We start from the raw sequence: 20968 nt of genomic DNA on the forward strand, positions 1-20968 counted from the left end.
ATGTCGCTGGAAATGAACAGCACTTGTGGTGCGGTTTTTTAGAAATATCTGCAAAAGAAGACCAGAGTCTGTGAGAAGGGGGGAGGCAAACACTGGGGTCCCCTACCGTGCTGGTTTCTAGGGTGACCTGAGAAAGGCCATAACCAGGTCCGGCTCTTTCTTAGGCCTAATCAGCGTATTACCACAAAGAAGGACATGTGTTAAGCCCCCCACCTCTCTACCAATCCTACTCAATCCGAATAGCATGGCTGGACACAGGCAGCCAATAAAACCAGGATTAGGAGGGTATTTAAACATACTGAGGCTGTTGCGAGAAGTTTCTGAACATACCCAATCCCGCCCTTTTCATCAGTTCCCTCTGTCTGTCTTTCTTTCCATCTTTCACTATATTTTACTCTTTTCCTTCCTCTTTTCAGTGCTCTCATCGTGTAAGCTCCTCACACAAAGGAGCATCCAGGAATTACTCATTTTGTTGGAGTAGCTCAGCAAATTCCCAGTACCTCTCGTCCACCTCCCTCCTTTATGCTTCGGATCCTGTGCTTTGTACGTTTGTGATAAAGAATTGTGCTAAATCTCAATGACAATTTTGTGAGAGTTTGACTAAGTTTGAGGAAGAGGCCTACTTGTCTATGGATTTTAGAGTGGATTCAGCCATGAGCCAGAGTCATGGTTGATTCATGTTGCTTCCATCTGTTGAGCAATTCTCTGTAATTAACTGCTGATGACAGTAAGTGAAGGCCAATCTGATGATGCGTTCTGTCTGTAGGATGTAAATTGTGTTTATTGTTGTGACTGTATTGAGATTTGGAAGTGATACGCCACTGCAGTTTGGAGATCCATCTCCTGGAAATGGAACACTGTTAAAGATAACACAAATGCCTTTGTCTGGACTTTTTAGGACAGATGACAAGAGTTCAGCCCCCAAATAAATCTTTTTCATTAGAGCAGCAAACACTCCATCTCTCCATAGTTTGAGTCGCCGTGTGAGCCGCTCGGTATAATGCCCAAACCAGCAGCGGTCTTCGGCCGGACACTGGGGCTGCCTAATTAAAGGGCACTTAAGCTCTACAATGTGTGGCCCTGCAAGCTGGAGTTGGTGGGGGTCCCTCCCCTCACCCGACGGGGACTCATAAACAAGGGAGTCCCGGACAGAGTGAGATAAGAGGGCTATGTGCCAGGGACTTTGTTCACACAAGATGAAGAGTCAACAGCCTCCCCATCTCTCAGCCCTCTTTTAGCCATCCCCCCTAATAACCAGCTTCTTCAGAGAAACTGTGAACACAATGCCATCCCATTCCCCTCCTCTTGCTCTCAATCACCAAGGGGACAATGAGGGGACCCCCCGCCACCTCATCTTCACCATCCTTCTGCCCCTCCCCTACCCCCAAACAGACACTTCTTTTATTGAAATTCTTTGGTGTTCTAATCCTCAGCTTCCTCCGGGGCCAATAATGGACTCCCTGCATCAGCCTTTTCCAGCGAGGCTATCATCTTAGCCCGTCTGGGTCACAAGTCCAGCCCTACTGGAGAGAAATCCCCTCCAAGTGTCATTTCTGTCACAAACGGTGTAGAAATCCCCAGCACCATTGACTGACATATCAAACAAAACAAAACAACAAAAAAAAAACAGCCAAATAGTTAATTTAGGTGAACTTTCTTCTAGCATTGCGTGGTTACAATTTTAATTGGATACTTCACACTTTTGTGCACTGCCTTCAGTAAACCATATTGAAATGTACTTAAATTTTCTTTTTTTGTAAGTTTCTAAAAAATTTTTTCTTTCCTCAGTATTGTTACTACTGTGTATTTTAACTATTTAGATTGAAATATCAAACAAAATATATGGTACTAAAGAAAATCTGTTTTATTTTGGACATAATGCTCAAAATATATATTTTATTTTTTCATGACTGTTAAAACATACATTCAATTTAAACACACAAGGCATATAAGATAATAACTAAGTTTATCAAATTATAAAATGAGAAAAAAAGAAGCTATTTTTACAATAGTTTCTTCCAACAAGCAAGAATTACAGAGAAACAATTGCAGTGAGGAAAAACAGGCAGGGATGAAGATCATGATCTGATCTGTGGGTTATTGGTGACATCTGCTGGTCTCCTGCAGTCAGAGTCCTGTGATAGTGATGGCAAAGAAAATCTGAAGTCATTTTGGATATCAAGAGTGAAAAATACTGCTGGAATGAAATGTTTCTGATATTTACATACAGTTACAGCTTTACAGGCTTGAGCCCGACAGATTATATACAGTAAAGTCCAAACTGGTCAAAATGCTTTTCATCTAAGAACACTTAGTAGACTGCAGATTTGATCAAATAATAATCAGGTGGCAGCAGCAGGGGCAAAAATGTTTCTTTACACAGTCCTTATCCATCTGAGCATAATTTGATTTGATAGATAACAACAGTATAAAATCTTTTCAAGTCAATAAAAAAACGTTATCAATACACAAATTAAATGTTGTAGCTTATGCTGTAACATTTTCTTAAAAGAGTTGTTGTAGACGCTGAGGGCTGTGTTAAGTTAATGCTTCCTGCAGCAGTCTGTATTACAGCATCTTTGAAGAAGCCTCTGAAAGAAGACACTGCTGTTATTGTGTGTTTTTGCACAGATTAGGTCAGATTTATAAATTTTGTATCTTGATTACAGAAAATCGAAGAAATGAGAACAAGTGAACTTTATTTTTTTTTTTAAATAACTGCAAATTGTATGTAACTCTACATTTTTCTATTTCAAATCTCTATACAGTTTTGCTTAAGAGAAATTAGTTGTTAAATGTTTAAGTCTTATTTGAAGCAGAGTTGTTTAGTTGTTCCACCAGCATTTTAGAACAATAGTTGCAAGTGAAAATTCTGTCTTTTAGGCAAATAGCCTAAAAGTATCAAATGCATCAACAAGACTCACTAGTTGTTGAATGTTATTCTCCTCTTCATGTGTATTTTAACATCTCCAACATTTTTTCCTTGTTCCATTGCCAATAATGACTTCATACCACTGTCATCTGGGGCTCTCATTTACCAGAGCTCTAAGTTTACATAGCTTACCCATCTAATACACCTGAGGCGGTGTGAACATAAGAGATGGTTCTCTGTGAGCCAGTCAAACCTGTTTGATGCCACTCAACTCAGGGGTACTATTAGAAACAATAGGGCTCATGTAACATTGCATGCAAGCAGAACATAGCTTAGCATTTAGGCCTCAGGCTCCTGTGGGCCTAAATTAGCATTTTGACTTATATTGTTCTTTGATTTTGGGACCAGAGGACCAAGCCTGACAGTCTTTTTTCTTTTTTTCTACCTCCAGCAAGGTCCTCTCTCACATTAACTATAAGGAGTAAAGGTCGACTTACTCCAACAAAGCACTAATCAAAAATTCAGTTCCCTGATAAATATTGTCATCATAACTTAGTTCACTCAGTATTTTGTTAAATTTGCTTAGAAGGTATGGTCTGAGACAAAACGTGATACTTTGTACCTGTTACAATGGGTGGATTGTGGTAAGTAAACAAAGTTTTTATAAAATATGAAATGCAATCTTTAATAATCTGAGATTCAGCTTTAAAAATGTTTTGAGAATCTTGCAGCTGTTATTTTAAATTTAAAGGGGAATGGAAACTTCTTCAATGCACACCTCATCAACATGTTGAAATGGACATTTAGAAAAAAAGACATCATATGATATACATTTTTAGTTGCGTTTGTTATTTGTTGATATTTGGTCACACTCAGTCATCTGTTTCTCTTAGATATTGTAAAAAAAAAAAAAAGGCTACTTACCAATCCACCCAACAGCCTTTCCCCACCATGAACCTCTTCCTCACAGCTCCACCAGACTAGCGGCAGCAGCTATTGGGAAGCACCCGGTGGAACCTCTGCGGAGTTTGTCATACAAACCACAGCACACTTAAGAACAGTTGTGAATGGCATCAATGCACAGCATGGAAAAGCCTTGTTGATGAAAGGGGAGCGTTGGAAAGGTTAGGAGGACCGTAAAGAGACAGAGGCCAGTTTCAAGGCACCAGATATTTAACCATCCACCCATTTATGTATTTGTATTTGCCATTCATCTATTCATCTCTGTAGAAATATTACTTTTAAACTAAAAGTTTGACAATGGAAACGTGAGGCATTTGGGGTTAAAACTGTGTGAATGAAGGAACACTACATCCATGTGTTGTATAATGTAATACTAGAGCTGCAGCTCTCAAGTAGGTCGAAAACTAGAGTTGAAAAAAAATGTATATATATATAATATATATATAATATATATAATATATATATATATATATATATATAATATATATAATATATATAATATATATAATATATATATATATATAAAAATAAAAAAAATTCCCTTCTCACCCACCGCGGGTGGTTCTTATCCTCTGAGCTCGGGTCCTCTACCAGAGGCCTGGGAGCTTGAGGGTTCTGCGCAGTATCTTGGCTGTGCCAAGGACTGCACATTTCTGGACTGAGATGTCTGATGTTGTTCCTGGGATCTGTTGTAGCCACTGCTCCAGTTTGGGGGTTACTGCCCCGAGGGCCCCGATGACCACAGGCACCACTGTGGTCTTCACTTTCCAGGCCCTCTCCAGTTCCTCCCTGAGGCCCTGGTATTTCTCCAGTTTCTCGTGCTCCTTTGTCCTGATGTTGCAATCACTTGGTATTGCTACATCTACCACAACGGCTTTCCTCTGATGTTTATCCACTACGACAATGTCTGGTTGGTTCGCCATTACCATTTTGTCTGTCTGGATCTGGAAGTCCCACAGGATCTTAGCTCTGGCGTTCTCCACCACCTTTGGGGGTGTTTCCCACTTTGATCTTGGGGTTTCCAGTCCATATTCTGCACAGATGTTTCTGTACACTATGCCTGCCACTTGGTTATGTCGTTCCATGTACGCTTTCCCTGCCAGTATCTTGCACCCTGCTGTGATGTGCTGGACTGTCTCAGGGGCCTCCTTGCACAACCTACACCTTGGGTTGTCTGGTGTGGTAGATCTGGGCCTCTATTGCTCTGGTGTTTAGGGCCTGTTCCTGGGCTGCCAGGATGAGGGCCTCTGTGCTGTCCTTGAGTCCAGCTTTTTCCAGCCATTGGTAGGATTTACTGATATCAGCCACTTGGGTTATTTGCTGGTGGTACATCCCATGTAGGGGTTTGTCCTCCCATGATGGTATCTCTGGCACCTCAACCTCCGTTCCCTGTTGTCTGAGACATTCACTGAGCACATTGTCTGTTGAGGCTTTGTCCCTGATGTATTTATGGATCTTAGTTGTTTTCGTCCTGGACAGTGGTTCTCACACTCACTAGTCCTCTGCCTCCTTCCTTGCGGCTCGTGTACAGTCTCAGGGTGCTGGATTTGGGATGGAACCCTCCATGCATGGTTAGTAGCTTTCTGGTCTTAATATCTGTGGCTTTTATCTCCTCCTTTGGCCAGCTAATTATTCCAGCAGGGTATCTGATTACTGGCAAGGCATAGCTGTTTATCGCACGGATTTTGTTCTTGCCTTATTCGTTGGAGGTATTTAGCTGTGGCTCCTTTCCTTGTGACCTCATCGAGGTTGCCATTTGCTTGTGGTATACCTAGGTACTTGTAACTGTCCTCTATGTCTGCTATTGTTCCTTCTGGGAGTGAGACCCCTTCTGTGTGGATGACCTTCCTCCTCTTTGTGACCAGCCGACCACATTTCTCTAGTCCGAATGACATCCCAATGTCAGTGCTGTAGATCCTGGTGGTGTGGATCAGTGAGTCGATGTCTCGCTCACACTTGGCGTACAGCTTGATGTCATCCATGTAGAGTAGGTGACTGATATTGGCCCCATTTTTGAGTCTGTATCCGTATCCAGTCTTGTTGATAACTTGGCTGAGGGGGTTCAGGCCTATGCAGAACAGTAGCGGGACAGAGCATCTCCTTGGTATATGCCACATTTGATGGACACTTGTGCAAGTGGTTTGCAGTTGGCTTCAAGGGTGGTTTTCCACAGCCTCATCGAGTTTGCAATGAAGGCTCTCAGAGTCCTGTTGATGTTATACATCTCTAAGCATTCAATGATCCAAGTATGCGGCATTGAGTCATAGGCTTTCTTGTAATCAATCCAAGCCATGCACAGGTTGGTGTGTCGGGTTTTGCAGTCTCGGGCAACTGTGCGGTCTACGAGGAGTTGGTGTTTGGCTCCTCTGCTATTTACACCGATACCCTTCTGTGCCGTGCTCATGTGTTTATCCATGTGTTTGCTTATCTTGGCCGCTATGATGCCTGACATGAGCTTCCAGGTTGTGGAGAGGCAGGTTATTGGTCGGTAGTTGGGTGGGACTGGACCCTTTGATGGATCCTTCTGGATTAGGATTGTCCGCCCTTCAGTTAACCATTCAGGGTGAGTCCCACTTTGTAGCAGCTGGTTCATTTGGGCTGCCATTCGCTCATGGAGAGCAGTGAGTTTCTTTAGCCAGTAGGCATGGATCATGTCAGGCCCTGGTGCTGTCCAGTTTTTCATACCTGAGACTCTTTCTTGGACATCTGTCACAGTGATGGTTACCGGGGCTTGCTCAGGGAGGTTGCTGTGGTCCTCTCGTAGAGAGATCAGCCACTGTGCATTGCTGTTGTGGGACGCCTCCCTTTCCCATATGCCTTTCCAGTATTGTTCCGTCTCCAGCCTTGGTGGGTCTGCTCTGTTGTTATTGTTACCCTGCCATTGAGAGTACACCTTAGCTGGTTGAGTGGAGAAGAGCCGGTTAATCCTTCTGGATTCATTCTCCCTTGTGTATCTCTTTAGGCGGCTGGACAAGGCTTGGAGCCTCTGTTTGGCAGTCTCGAGTGCTTCAGGTATGGGCATCTGCCTGTACTTTCTGGGTACTGGTCTTTTCATTGCACCCTTGTGGAGCTCTGACAGTTGGCTCACTTCCCTCCTTGTTACCTTGATTTTAGCCTCTAACCGTCTTTTCCATGGTGGGTATTGGGTCTCATGGTTGCTCTTATAGCCAAGTATCTCAAGGATCACTGATGCTGAGTTGTAGATCAGCTCATTGGTTTCTGTTATGGTGTTGGTAGGGATCGTTCTCAATGCTGCATTCACATTCTCAATGAGACTTTCAGATGGTACTTCACTCAGCCGTTGTAATTGGCGCCGGGGAGGGCCTGGTTGTCATTCGGGTCATGATTCTCTCTCAGGTCAGCAGCTGTCTCGTTCAGCTCTGTATCCCCTCACTGGGTGGGGACTTGTAGTTAAGTCCCCACAGTCCTGACATCCGGGTTCCTCCCTTTTGCCGTAGCATTTGTGTTGTATCTCGTCAATCTCAAGTTGTGATAGCAGTTGCCGTTTGCGGATGTTGGAACACTGAGCTACTAGTTGTTTAGCGCTTTTAGTGTTGACTGGGGATGTCGAAGTAACCATTCCTTCCCCAGTCTTTGCATGTAACCTCTCTCACTAGGGTTACTTGAGTAGTAGCATTCCAACAGATCCACATTTTCATCTCTCGCCCATTTCCGTCTTGTTCCGTAGCCCATTTGTCATCAAGGTGCTCTGGTTCCCCAACACCTGACGCAGACCTTGTTTGGCCGGGCGACGTCTGAGCCGGCATGTTATGCAACTTAGTATCTCTCATGGTATTGAGGTAGGCAGTAGCTTGAAGGGTCTTGCCTAAGGACCCAGACTGGATTCGAACCCTGCCCTCGGTGATATACTGATGCCTTATGTATTGAGCTATCCAGTCAGCTAAATATATATATAAATATAATAATATATATATAAATATAATAATATATATATATATATATATATATATATATATATATATATATATAATATATATATATATATATATATATATATATATATATATATATATATATATATATATATATGTATGTATGTATAATTAAATTTAGGAAGCTCAGAAATTGTTGGTTTTTAAACACACACACAAAAAAATCACAAACTTCTGTACATAAAATAATAATATAATTTGTGCGCCCTTAATCCCACCTCTCTTGGATTACGTGAAGGGGGCGTCGTCCACGACGGCTCACCGTCCCAAACGCTCATTGCTCGACTCCCCCCCACGTGACACAGGCCAACCAACCCCTGAAAAATGCGCTGAGCGGAGCCTCGGCGGAGACATGCGTCCGTGAGAGTGAATGTATCAGCGACCGGCTCTTTGTGGACTGTGCCGTGTTGTCACCGGCTGGCGTTGTGGAGGGACGGTGTGGACGCGGAGCATCGCTGACCTGCGCCTCTCCGAGCGGGCGGTTCCCCTCTGAGCGGCCGCGTGGAGCTGAGGGAGAGCAAGGAAAGGGACAGATGGAGGCACCCGGACCTCTCCCGGTTACATAACCGAGTTAAAGATCACACAGAACCAGATAACGGACTGTTTCCCCCGGACAGGTCGGAGTTCAACCACTTTCTCCAACCCGGTAAGTGGAAACTCGCTGAACCGCAGAGAAATCGGCTCATCTTCCCTGCAGCCCAGTTGTTGGAGGACATTCAGTCTGAGGTGATTCGGTTTGCAGGTAAGTACGTTTGAAAGCATGAAAGCTGACGGCAGTGGGTCGTTTTTCCTCCCCCTCAGGACTTTATCATCTCTAAAGGTTACTTTTTGAAATAACAACCCAAAACTTTGACACGTGTTACTTCTTGCTTGTTTCTCCGACGCCGACAAATGTTATTGTGGTCTGGCAGACCTATTTTATTAATTTTTTTGTACTGTAAACATCTTCAGGCCTCTTGAACTTTTTCCACATTGTGCCACAATTCAATTTACGTGTATTTGATTGAATGAAAGTAATCTGCACACCACTGTCTATATAACTCAACTCATTCCTTAATCCCAGACACTGACCAGCTGTTACGTCTCCAGTGAAAAAATGATCCCCATGCATGACGGTGCCGTCACTGTGCTTCGTAGCGGAGATGGTGTGTTCAGATTGGGATACAGTGTTAGTTTTTGCGATAGTTGAATGTTGATTTTGAAAGCTTCGTTTTGTGACTCAACTCAACTGTGAGCTTCTCTATTTCCTCCCTGACCTGTCCATGATCTTAGCGATGCTCTTTCTCTGAAAACAAAAACTGCTGAGGCCTTTTAGGCGGCAGCTGGATTTCTACAAATCACACCTAGTTATTTATGAATTAGGCGTTACTTCGGAAGGCAACAAATCAGGTTACTTTTAGGAGTATTGGGTAAAGGAAGCTGAATACAAATACATGTCACACTTTTCAAACTTTGATATTATTCATTTCACTAATTTAGTCAACTTCATAACTATCCACTACTTTATCATGAATAGCTCGGATAGAATCCATGACAGTTGTAGGTTTAATGTTTTCCCTTGAAGTCAGAGTTTGTAATCTATTTTATTAGACGGGTCAGTCAAAATGTTCTACAAAACAGATATCAATTAAGTGATTCAGCTAGACTTTCAAATGACACCAGCATTTTACATGTTAACAAAAAACAAAAAATGAAACGCATGGAGTAACTGGTGCTTATAAGACAATGAACTAAAATGGAATAAATTAAGATGACTGCTCAAAATATGTATAAGATCATAAGTATCCCAAAGTACTGATGTCTAGGTAAACTGTAAGTAAATTTCCGACTGACCTAAGTTCAGGGTTCCAACCAAATGCAAATGTGGAGACGGATTGTTTCACAGCCCCAGGCTATGACCAGATGACCCTGTTCTCCTTTACTTCTCTGTCTTATGCCTGGAGTGACTGATAAATCTTACATTTACAAAAAATTGAATGTTCAGACAGAATATTAACTAGTGATGCTCTGCTGTCCATGCATTCACTGCTTCAATGATGGTCTTCAATAAAGTCTTGTGTGAAACTTAATTTATTTTATTAATTCAAAAAGTGGAACCTGTTTGCTCATTTCAAGAGTTTTTTTTTTTTAAGTTTTTAGTTTAGGTGGCTTCAATTAACAGGTAAAACACAATAAATAATTTTCTTGTCCTTGACCAACAAATCAAAAGAAAAACAGTTTTAAATGTGATATATGTCCTGATCATGAGTTAAACTCAAAAAAGTTCTGTCTCCAGAAATTTAACCCAAAATTGCCAGAATTTCATTTTCTTTTCTTTGGTTATTCATTTAAACCAAATGTTTTGTAATGCATGTTTTACATAGGGCTGTGCAGTATATCGCAAATCTTTTTTCATTGCAATAAAAGGGGCATAATAATTAATATTGCATGAAGTACTGGGAATAAAATCATCACTAATTAACATATTTTAAATGCCGTGAGTTCATGCTTTATTCATCAATTCACCCTGTTGGACAGAGTTTCCCTGCAGCTCTATAGGAAGAAAAAAATAAGATGTCTAATGAGACGCTGGGTCTATCAACAAGGATTGTAAAATAATTACCTTCTGCAACAAAGAAAAAGTCACAGTCGTGAACATTCTGACTTTTGTTGATATTGTATCAAATAATTCCAGCGACATCAGTGCACGCCACCATGAACGTTGGCACGGCGCACAGCGAGGTGAACCCTAACACCCGGGTGATGAACAGCAGGGGCATCTGGCTGTCTTACATCCTGGGCATCGGCTTGCTGCACATCATCCTGCTCAGCATCCCCTTCGTCAGCGTCCCGGTCGTCTGGACCCTCACCAACCTCATCCACAATCTGGTGAGGGGAATTTGCGCAGGCTTTACTTCCATCCAATGGCTTTGACATTTTGTGAGTGAGATGGGTCAGCGAAGGATCGATGCAGAACAGCTGTGATTTTTTTTTTCTGAAAGTGTTTGATTGGTGGTTCAAATTAAGACAGTGGTTACAATGAACATTGCACGTCCAGAGGTGGTGTTCTCACCTCTCACAAACTGGTGTTTAAGTTTAAACTTTCAGAAAAAGCCAAATGTCCCAGTTTTCTCCTATTAATGTCTCTGATTTGCTGGTTGTTGTGCGTTCGTTGCAGTGCATGTATCTCCTGCTTCACACGGTCAAAGGGACTCCCTTTGAGACCCCGGATCAGGGCAAGGCTCGCCTCCTGACCCACTGGGAGCAGATGGACTACGGCGTACAGTTCACCGCTTCACGAAAGTTCCTCACAATCACGCCGATTGTGCTGTAAGTGACCTCCCTGTGCTCCGCTCATCGCTGCGATTCCCTTGTTCCGTTTTCTTTCTTCTGCTCTCTGTTACCTTTACTCTTGTGAAATGGGCCAGTAGATTATGATGTTTACTCTCCACATCCACAAACTGACAGAGGACTTGGGTTTTCCGCAGGTGCACCCATAAGTGCTTTCCTGGCTTTTTCTTCCCTCGTGATCATGAGAGTTCAGTTTACAGGAGGCACTTTGGTTTCCTGGGTCGGATTTGCAGCCTCAGCGAGAATACTGTAATGAGAGCAGCTCTGCAGGTGTACACTGTGCTTCTGTACACATTTGTCGTCTCGTTTTGCAGCCAGTGCCAACAGGAAGTAGTTTGTCAGCGCGGGAACAAGACAGCAGTGCAGGATGTCGTACGTCTTTAGAGGCCTTAAATGTGTTGCTGTTCCCAAGATAACAGCTCAGAGCATTTTCAATTCTCACTAAGTGTTGCCTGGTTAATTAAAAAGAAAATTATGCTATAAATGAAATCACGAGTAAGGTATAGAAATTTACTTTGTGTCGTTAAAATGTCACATCGAGTAACAAGATGACGAAGAAAAGCTGCTTGGTCGGTACTAAGTGTCCTGTGGCAGATGGAGCCACGTTATAGTTTGCGAAAACCTGTATCAGAAAAGACCAAAACTGCAAAAATATGAAAGCGCAAAGGGACAAAATGACCTGCACCCATCAGGTTTGTTTCTGCGTATTTTGAGGAGACTACTTCCGTTATGTTTTCACAATTTATTATTTACAAATGTAGCTGTGGGCAGGATATGGATATAAATACAGTGGATCAAAATGTGGCTGATACAAATTGTCACCTGTTTTATCTTGGTGATAGTCATACATTGCTTTGCATTGTTTTTTGAACTGGCCATGAAGCACTTGAAAGCTGCTTTTAATGTCTTTCAGGATAACGTACTGAAACTGAAGCTTGTTCTGAATGTGTTTAAGGCGAAGCTTCTGGTTTTAAACATCTCTAAAATTAGACCACATATATTCTTGCTCTGGTTACCCTGGATGGCAGGGACATAGAGATGATCAGTTCCTATAAATAGATAATTTATGGGAATAATAAAATTTAAAAAATGTAATAATTATTTAAATATTTATTTAATCTGTATTTATAGTACAGTTTAAATCCTTGAGTCCTTGAGTTCCAATAATTAGCTGCTCCAAATGTCTGCTCCAAACCTGGAAGAAAGGCGTTTGCCTTCTAGGTCTTGCAACGTGGAACACTCTGCAAAATGTCTTGTATCGTTTAATAGTTTAAGTTTGCTTGGGAAGTTTAAAGCTAGACCGACACATTGATGGCTTTGGACGTGGCTTCTTTAAATTGTCAGCCTTTAATTCTGTCTGATGTGACGTTTACAAACTGCGTCCATTGTTTTCCCTAGCTATTAGCTTGCTGCTTAGTTAGCTCAGCTTCACACACACAGCCACCTGAACTGCTGGTTCTTTGGAAGCTCTGACTAACAAAGAAAATCCCCTTCTATCATTACATGTGGTAATTTAACACTTGCACATCCATACTGAACTGTAATATTGCTTTTACTATTATTTGTTAATTGGTCTTGGAGTTATTTCTCAATATTTTGTTTTGTTTTATGATCGTGATTCATTAGTTGGTTGATTTGATCAGTTTGCTTGATTTTCATTTTTGTCTTTTCAGAGAAAATGCTCTATAAAAATCACCACATCAGGCTGCTGTTGTGAGAACAGAAAGACTGAATGTTGGTTGTGTAATAATATCTGATATTCAATTCAAAAATACTTTATTGATCCCAAAGATAAAGTTAAAGTTGTTGTAACTCATTAATTGAAGTGGTTCCCTGACTTATTATTTGAACTAAGATAAATTTTATCTTTATTATTAGTTTTGTTAAAAATGTCACCCATAAAACAGACTGTTTCTATTGTTTTTTTGCAGAGCTGGCCAACACTTCAGCTTTTAAGCACAGGAAAGGGTCAACTTCTACCAAAGACAAAACATAAATCTGTGATGTTGAACATGTTTCTTGACGACTCCTTGAACTCAGATTCTCCATCTCCTTTCTCCGTTTCTCTTTTTGCTTCAGGTATATATTAACCAGCTTCTACACAAAGTATGACAGAGTCCATTTTGTGGTCAACACCGTGTCCTTGCTCACAGTGCTCATTCCCAAACTGCCGCAGCTGCACGGCGTTCGGATCTTTGGGATTAACAAGTACTGACAGGATGGAAGAAGAAGAGATGGAGGTTTACGGTCCCCCCTGGACCGCTCGGAGCACACAGTGTAATGGGCCTCTGATGAGGACCTCTCACACCTTATTCTATTGAGGAGCTCCATATAGGAAACCTGCGGAGGATGCTGCCATGGTTCCGAATCAACAAGACTCCGAGGAGAAAGCACAAGCGGACCGCGTCAGCTTTGCACCAAACTGTGGCTCATCCACATGGTTTACAAACATTTTAAAACAGATGAAGATGAATCTCTGACATTTCTGAAGACAAAGCACAAAAACTGTGCTGTTTCACTCCTCTGGCACTAAGAGGCAGTTTTTAAAGTTAATTTTTGTTTAATGATATACTACTGTATTTATTCAGCCTCGCTCAAGGCTGCAGCTTCGTCTATTTTGAGGTTTGCGGCTTCAGTTGAGAGCAACAATTCTACACAGACGTGGTGAGGAACTGGCAGACTGCTGGAGAGGCGAGACACTAGAAACCACCTAGTTATATTTGGCTCCCTTCTGCTCTGCTCTGGTCTGCGCGGGGTCAAGACCGGGAAGTTGAGCAACTCTTATTTTTATCTGCCCGTTTCCATATTTGGAAAGTGCTTGTCCCGGTTTGTCCTGTATGCAAAGTCCTCTGGCACAGAACGCATGAGCCGTCTGGTACAGACCAGCAGACCCACTGTCTCAGTTAAGAGATAAGATTTTATTGAAACACCAACAAGGGTACATATTTACATGATTGAGGTACTTGCTTCAGCTTGCCCCTGTTGGCAGATCAGTCGAATGTAATCCAATTACAAAATACCACATATTATTCTAGATGTTATTTTCTTATTTACTTAAGAGATGCACAGATTAAAATTCCTCAGAATTATGACATTAGGTTGTCTCATCTGCTTAACATCTGTGTGTCTTGTGCAAAAAGAATTAGCAGTGGATCCTTTATGCTGAAGGACTTTGTTTGGAGTGGAGATAGGAGGTTTATTCCCTACTTCAAGAACAATTTGAAAGAAAAATAATAGAAACAGTTTTATGCAACAAAAACATTAGGCTCATATGTTCTCTTATGACCATAATTTGATAGTCTGAAGGCATGGCGTTACCTATGACAACACATTTGGTTGTCTCCGCTCCATTCCCCAGCTGTGGTCAGTTGTGGATTGTAATATTTTGTTGGGCCAAACAACCATAGAAAAATACTGTAGCTGAAGTCGCATGGCTTTGTTATTTCAATTTTTTTAATTTATATTAATGTAAAAGAAGCAGCTGTTGATGACTTAATTGCAAATACAGTGTTGGGAAATGGCTGCTGGCGTCCCACAGTAAAATGTGTTATATAGCGAGCTGCTCTGGATCTTTTGAGAATATTGGTTGTTTTCATTGAAAACAATTTGTTGTGTAACATTTCTGAAAAAAAAAAAGTCTGTGAGGTTGTTCATTAGTAACTGCAACTTCAATCATTTTAAGCAGATTAACAATCAATTTCTGAAGTTTTGATTGTCAAAAAATGAGCATCAAGCACATTGAAACCAACTCTTCAATCTTGTGACGATGTAAAGTTTTTCACATGGCTGTTGAGTTGTAGGCACAAAATGAGTTTTTAATATTTTAGGATATGTGAATAATGATTTCATTTGTTCTTTGAATTGTTAAAACACTTGGACATTATAGATCTACAGAGAGTTGAAAATAGGGTAGAATAAAGATGATTTGCTTTTTTTAGGACTCACGCTGAACCCCTTACAGAGAGTATTGACCAGTCTCCAGTCTTGTTCAGAGGTTAATTTGAATCTCAGAGTTATGTCTCCCAGTGGCCTGCTTGGACTGGGCAGAGTGTTTGGTTCTTATAGTCCTGAGCCAAATTAAGAATGAAAAATGAACCTAATAAAAGTAGAAATTACCCTGCTCTTTGTGAATTGATTTCTTTGCAGTGGAAGATTTATCTACTTTCATAATTGATTTTCTTATTTTTTCACGACAGCTGTAAAGAAAATTGTTTGCACTCCTTGTCAACTCTGCGAGGATGCATCCAATCAAAAATTAATCCGTGGTCTTTATTTCAGGCTCGTAAACGGATACATGTACCGTACAGTGGTCCTTATGTTAGACAACACCACGGGGTTTTTAAACATTCATTAAGTGAAAGCAACAAGAGTGAAACAAAGAGGATTTATTGTGACTTGGGTTAACGGTTCTAAAAATCAAGATTTGATATCCTAATAAAAGTCTTTCCTGGATTTAAAGATACTCTTCTTCTTGGTTATATTCTTTCTTTCATTTATTTTTAAATATATATATATATATATTTATATTTTTCTATATATATATATATATATATATATATATTTATATTTTTCTATATATATATATATATATATATATATATATATATTTATATTTTTCTATATATATATATATATATATATATATATATATATATATATATATATATATATATATATATATATATATATATAAAAGAAACTGTTGGAATTTACCTGATTGGGTTGGTTGTTGATAGTTTTTGCAGTTCTTGATACAAACACTGCTGAGGGCTGCAGTAAGAAACTTTGATAAAAATGTTTTTTTTTTTTACATATTTTTTAAAACTGCCACTATGTCATAACAGTATGGTAGGAGGCAATTGTAAAAAAATAAATAAATAAAATTAACTTCTCTGCCTCCTCCTGGTAGTCCTACTGACATCTGCGGAAAAAGACTAAACACATTGCACCATTGCAGTCAGTAACTCAGCACTTTGTCTGGTTCTTTCTTTATGTTGCTTGTTCTTCCTTCTCACATTAGGCCATCATGAAAGTTCTCAGTTCTAACAGAGATAGTATGACCGTGTGAAGGCTGCAGAGGTTTGTTAAGGAGCATGAATGAACAAACAGCATCATGAAAACAAACACAGCAGACAGGACTGGGATGAAGATGGCTGTGGGATAAAATCCGTTTCCCGTTGATGACCTATGTGAGGACTGAAAAGTTGATTTTTACTAAAGCTGTAATTCAGTCCCACTGAACTTCAGTTATTTGCAAAGAATCTGCAAACGAAGTCTCGAGATGTGCAAAGCTCATGCAAAGACCAACTTCTAAATTCGGATGTTTTGTTGTTAATGTTTGTCTCTAAATAAATGTGGGACTTATATAATATATTTATCATTCAACAACAGAAAAGATTGATCTTTAAAGATGGCAGAATTTTTTTTTGTGTGTGTCTTTTGTTGTGGAAGCAACATTCAAGCTGATTTTATTCAGGACTGATATTAAAAATCTAAAATGTGCTTCTCCACCAGAGAGCAGCAAAGAGCTATTATTGACTTATTTGAAAGAACCTTGAGCCAAAACCCAGAGTGTGTGTGGAGTGACTCCCGTTTCTGATCATTAATTTGTTATTACAGTGATTCATATGCTCTAGAATACATTTGAAGAGTCTCAGATAGTGGTCATTTAAATCCTTAATGAATACACAAAAATAAAAATAGTGAAGTTATAAGCGAAAGGAGACAAAAAATGTTTTTATTTATTGTAAATAAATGCTTTGTTATTAGTGCCCATAGATTATATATGCAATGTATAATTCATTTATAAAATTTTTTAACATTTTCTTTATTTGCTTTTGTTGTTGTGTTAGACTGTAGCCCAAAGAGCAATCAGATCAGATCTTTAAAAGTTCATAATAAGCACACACACCTACACACCTCTACACACACATGCACACACACCCAAAAGATTAATTGAAAGGGTGATTATGGTAACATTTTTACTTTCACCCAGGAAATTATAAAGGTGATAATTGTTTATGATTAAGTTTTTCTAACTCATTTTCTGTTGGATTATGTTTTGTAGTGAGAGCTAAAGATGAGTCTACCATCTCAGCCATAGCAATTGGTAGCCATATAGCCATAGGTAGCAACCAATGAGAACGTCTAACACTTTTGGAGTACAGGTTCTACAAATAATGCATGAACTTCTCCGATTTGACATGAGTTTTTCTTCCCTCAGCTTTGCCTGCCATGTGCATTAGGTTCTGCAAATGAACCAGAACAAGGTTTCTATTTCACCTTGTTGTTTTATTACATATGTTCAATAAATAAAAGATGATCTTGTTTTTCTGCTGCATATAAACAAGTTCAAATGAGCTCAGTCTTTACAAACATGCCATATTTTCATTGCACTGCTTGCAGGAGTACTTGAATAAAGGACATATCCAATGCCATGGTGTGCAAGAGGTTTTTGTTCCAAGTTTTCTTGTATTTTATCTCATATCCACAAACACTAATGACATGATGCAGAACTAATTTTCTCAGAAACCCATTTATACCATCAGTTAAAAGTATTCTTAACTCAAAACGCTTTAAATTTTATGTCCTACTTCTTGCTACAAATCTACTTGCCCTTGGGGAAGAGAGATATAGGTTCGACGAGAAAGCTAAGCGTATTTCTTTGGGATTTTATGCGATAGACCAGCAGAAAGTGTATAACTGCCAAGTGTAAAATTAGGGGGGAAATGACCCATTGTCTCTCTGCAATTTATCCCAAGAACAGTCTGACTGCATGGAGAGTATTTGTGAGTTGCAACGTTAAAATCTTTCCACATATTCTCATTTGGAATCTAGCCTGGGCTTTCACCGGACAGTCCTAAAATAGGAATACGCTTTGATTTAAATCATTTCTTTATCTGTATGTTTAGTTTTGTTGATCTGTTTGGAAGATGAAGTTCGCCACAGTGAACTTCTGATTTTTCCATATTTAGATCCACCTATCTTCAATACTGACCACCATGACACTGCTATCACCACCTCAAAAAGTGGGATTTACATATTAACTGTTATGCGCCATGTCATTATGTACTTTGTTTGGATCTATCACATAAAGTCATATTAAAATAATAAAATGTTGTTTGGTAGCATAAAATTTCAAGGAGTACTAATAGTTTTATGGGGCATTCTGAACCTTTATTTTTAAATGATATTCAACAGTTCTATCTGGAAATCTCTCAATTTAGTTATCTGCAATTCAGGAGTTGATGTCAGGCATTTCTGTTTGTTTACTGCAGCATATTATAGATTTAACCATGTATGAAACATGGATTTAAATTTTTATGAGTGCAGCTGTAAACAATCCAATCATCTCTGAATGTTCCTTCCTGCTATTTCTGTGTGAAACATTTCACACCTTTCCCTAAAGTACAAAAACAATATGCTAATTTTAGTCTGTTTGCAAAGCAATTGGAAAAATCGAGGTGAGATTTTTATTTTTTATTTTCTACTCTGCTGAATCCGAATCTTTGCCATTTTACTCTCCCCTGAGCAGACAGCCCCGGAGTTCAACTTACAAAGGCAATTAAAAAAAGTAGCTCCTGTGTTGTATAATTTATTTTGTGTTCTATTTACAACAACTTAGTGTGAAGGACTGTTGCAGAGAATTCCAGGAGTTTAAAAAGAAACGAAAGCAAATTTAGACTTTATTAGTCATGAAAACTTCATGGCATGTCGGGATTTCCAAGTGACCCAAATGAAATGAATGAATACTAATATATATCTCTATATATAAATAACATTTGACGGTTCTATGGACCTTGGTGTCAGCTCCTCTTTTTCGAAAATGAGCTCCTTTTTAGACTCCATTCAAGACTTGGCCACCTGACAGGCAGCCAAACTCTGAGTTTTATTTAAAAGTAGAAAAACCATCAGCAGAAAAAGCTGGCCTTGGGCAGCAGTGGACCTTCCAACAAATGAATAATCCAGAAGCTAAAGGGGCCCTTTTTGGTTGGCAGAGCTCAGCTTTGACTCCATAGAGGGAGATGAAGTTTTGTTTCGACATCTTTTTCAGCACAGTGGAAAGGACAAAGAGGACAAAACAAAAAAACACTTGATCTTGAACTTGAGTGACTCACTCCTTCACCATTCAAAGAGATGTTTAGAGATGTTTTCTCCCCAGAACGTTGTTTTTTTTCTTTTTGTTTAAGTTTGTTTATGAACTTTATTTTTTATCAAAAAAGTGAAAAGGAAAGTAGCATTTAGCGTTTGTTCCTGCACCTCTGAATAATGCAGACATTATGTGGGGGGTGGGGGGGGGGGTAGATTAATTAAATTATGTCCCTATGAACTGCTGAGGAGTTTTTATTTAAATTGACTTGATGGCAGAAATCCACCTTGATGCTGAGTCATGATTGCCAAGGTGCTGTCTTAACTCTCTCTAGAGTCTAGACCAAGCTTCTGCCCCTTTCTCTGAGTTTGATGATTGACACAAATTCAGGTAACAAAACCACTGATTAAATCCTGACCATCTGTTTACAGTTTCATGCACTTCTGTTTGCCTCCTATTGTCTTTACCGCAGCCATGTTCCCCCCGATGATTCCCTCTCAGGCTCCGTCGCTACTTTCTCTTCATTCCTTTCTTGTCACTTACTGTGCTCACACAGTATGAGTTGCAAAAAACTCCTCAAACACATCAACACCCCCACAGTTAAGCCACTTTGGGAAAACAACAGAGCAGAATGTCCTTGAAGAGGAAAAATAAAAAATAAAATAAAATAAAAACAAACAAAGAAAGAGAACTAACAAGCCAATCCGGGATGCTCAGGAAGCCCCAGGTAATTAATTAAAATCATAGACACGGGTTAACACCCTGCAGCGCACTTCCAAATTGCAACAAAGTGAAAGCTAATTAGGCTTGTCCCTTAAGCTGCGGTGTTTTATTTATGACAGCATTTCCGGAGCCTTTTCTCAATTTATGGTGCTGCTTCAATGGTGACCAGCAAATTTTGCACTGCTGATTTAAATTTTGTGTGTCACAGGGCCGTCGTAAATCCTATTTTCTGGTGGAAATAGAACATTAATAATATAAAAGAAGAGTTGTTTATTAATATTAATAGTTTGGGGATGCATCTGTGTGTGGCTTTATGGGCTGTGTTAAAGCTTCGCCCCGGGACAGTCTCCTGCCTGGTCCTCAGAAGCTATTCATCACAGGCATAGCGTCACCATTGGGCTGCCTCATCCATAAAAAGCAATAAAGTGCTTCCAAGGATTGAGTCAGACACACTGGCCAGGTCCCTTAATTATGCTTTAGCTAGTTGGACAGAAGTGAGAAAACTACCACAAGTCAAGGTTCAAATTGCTGTGGCTTAGTGAATGCTAGAACTTCTCAGCTAAACATGCCCACAATATAAAAATATAAAATAAAATAAAACCATTGTGTCTGGTTCAGGATTGGGTTTCACATAAGGAATGCAACATGAGTAGCACATGTGTTCATTTGACCATGTGGCTCCTGAAGTTCTGACTCAGTCCTCCTGTGAGGCTCATGGCTGAAAAGTATCTAAGTGTGTCTGTGTCCCATTTTTATTAAATACTAAAAGAGTCCTTTTGATAATTTAATTAGGTTCTTAATTCAAGGAAAGCGCACTAGACTCCGCATATGTATTGAAAAGCAATATGTATGCTTTTCAGACACTTGGGAGTTATTCTTGCCAACGGCCTCCACTCTCATCACGAGTACCCTCCAAAGGATGCACTAATTTCATCTTCCGTGTCTCAATTACATTACCCTGCGCGTAAGCTCGAGATGAAAAGCCGAAAACCTCTCCACGAGCAAGAGGCATCTCCAGCACGTTAGTGAGATATATTA

The 20968-nt window shown here is 39.9% G+C and overlaps 1 protein-coding gene and 1 long non-coding RNA gene across 3 annotated transcripts; one reads left to right on the forward strand and one right to left on the reverse strand.

The window, feature by feature from the left end:
* Window positions 1-2027: 2027 nt before the first annotated feature.
* LOC129368245 (uncharacterized) lies at window positions 2028-8097 on the reverse strand. Its single transcript, XR_008606822.1, has 3 exons — window positions 8007-8097; window positions 3797-3891; window positions 2028-2135 (listed from the first exon to the last, which is right to left on the reverse strand). It is a non-coding gene; the product is annotated as an uncharacterized LOC129368245 (long non-coding RNA).
* ormdl3 (ORMDL sphingolipid biosynthesis regulator 3) lies at window positions 8086-15580 on the forward strand. 2 transcript variants are annotated; one of them, XM_055043148.1, is made up of 4 exons: window positions 8086-8434; window positions 10463-10656; window positions 10946-11097; window positions 13198-15580. In XM_055043148.1, exons 2-4 carry the CDS (start codon window positions 10483-10485, stop codon window positions 13331-13333), a joined length of 462 nt encoding a protein of 153 aa, XP_054899123.1. In that variant the 5' UTR covers window positions 8086-8434; window positions 10463-10482; the 3' UTR covers window positions 13334-15580. The 2 variants fall into 2 exon arrangements, with proteins under 2 accessions (XP_054899123.1, XP_054899124.1); XM_055043149.1 differs by lacking the exon at window positions 8086-8434 and adding an exon at window positions 8445-8530.
* The last annotated feature ends 5388 nt before the right edge of the window (window positions 15581-20968 follow it).

The sequence above is a fragment of the Poeciliopsis prolifica genome, unplaced genomic scaffold (assembly GCF_027474105.1).
Source record: "Poeciliopsis prolifica strain line A6 unplaced genomic scaffold, Auburn_PproV2 SCAFFOLD018, whole genome shotgun sequence".
Classification (NCBI taxonomy): Eukaryota; Metazoa; Chordata; class Actinopteri; order Cyprinodontiformes; family Poeciliidae; genus Poeciliopsis; species Poeciliopsis prolifica.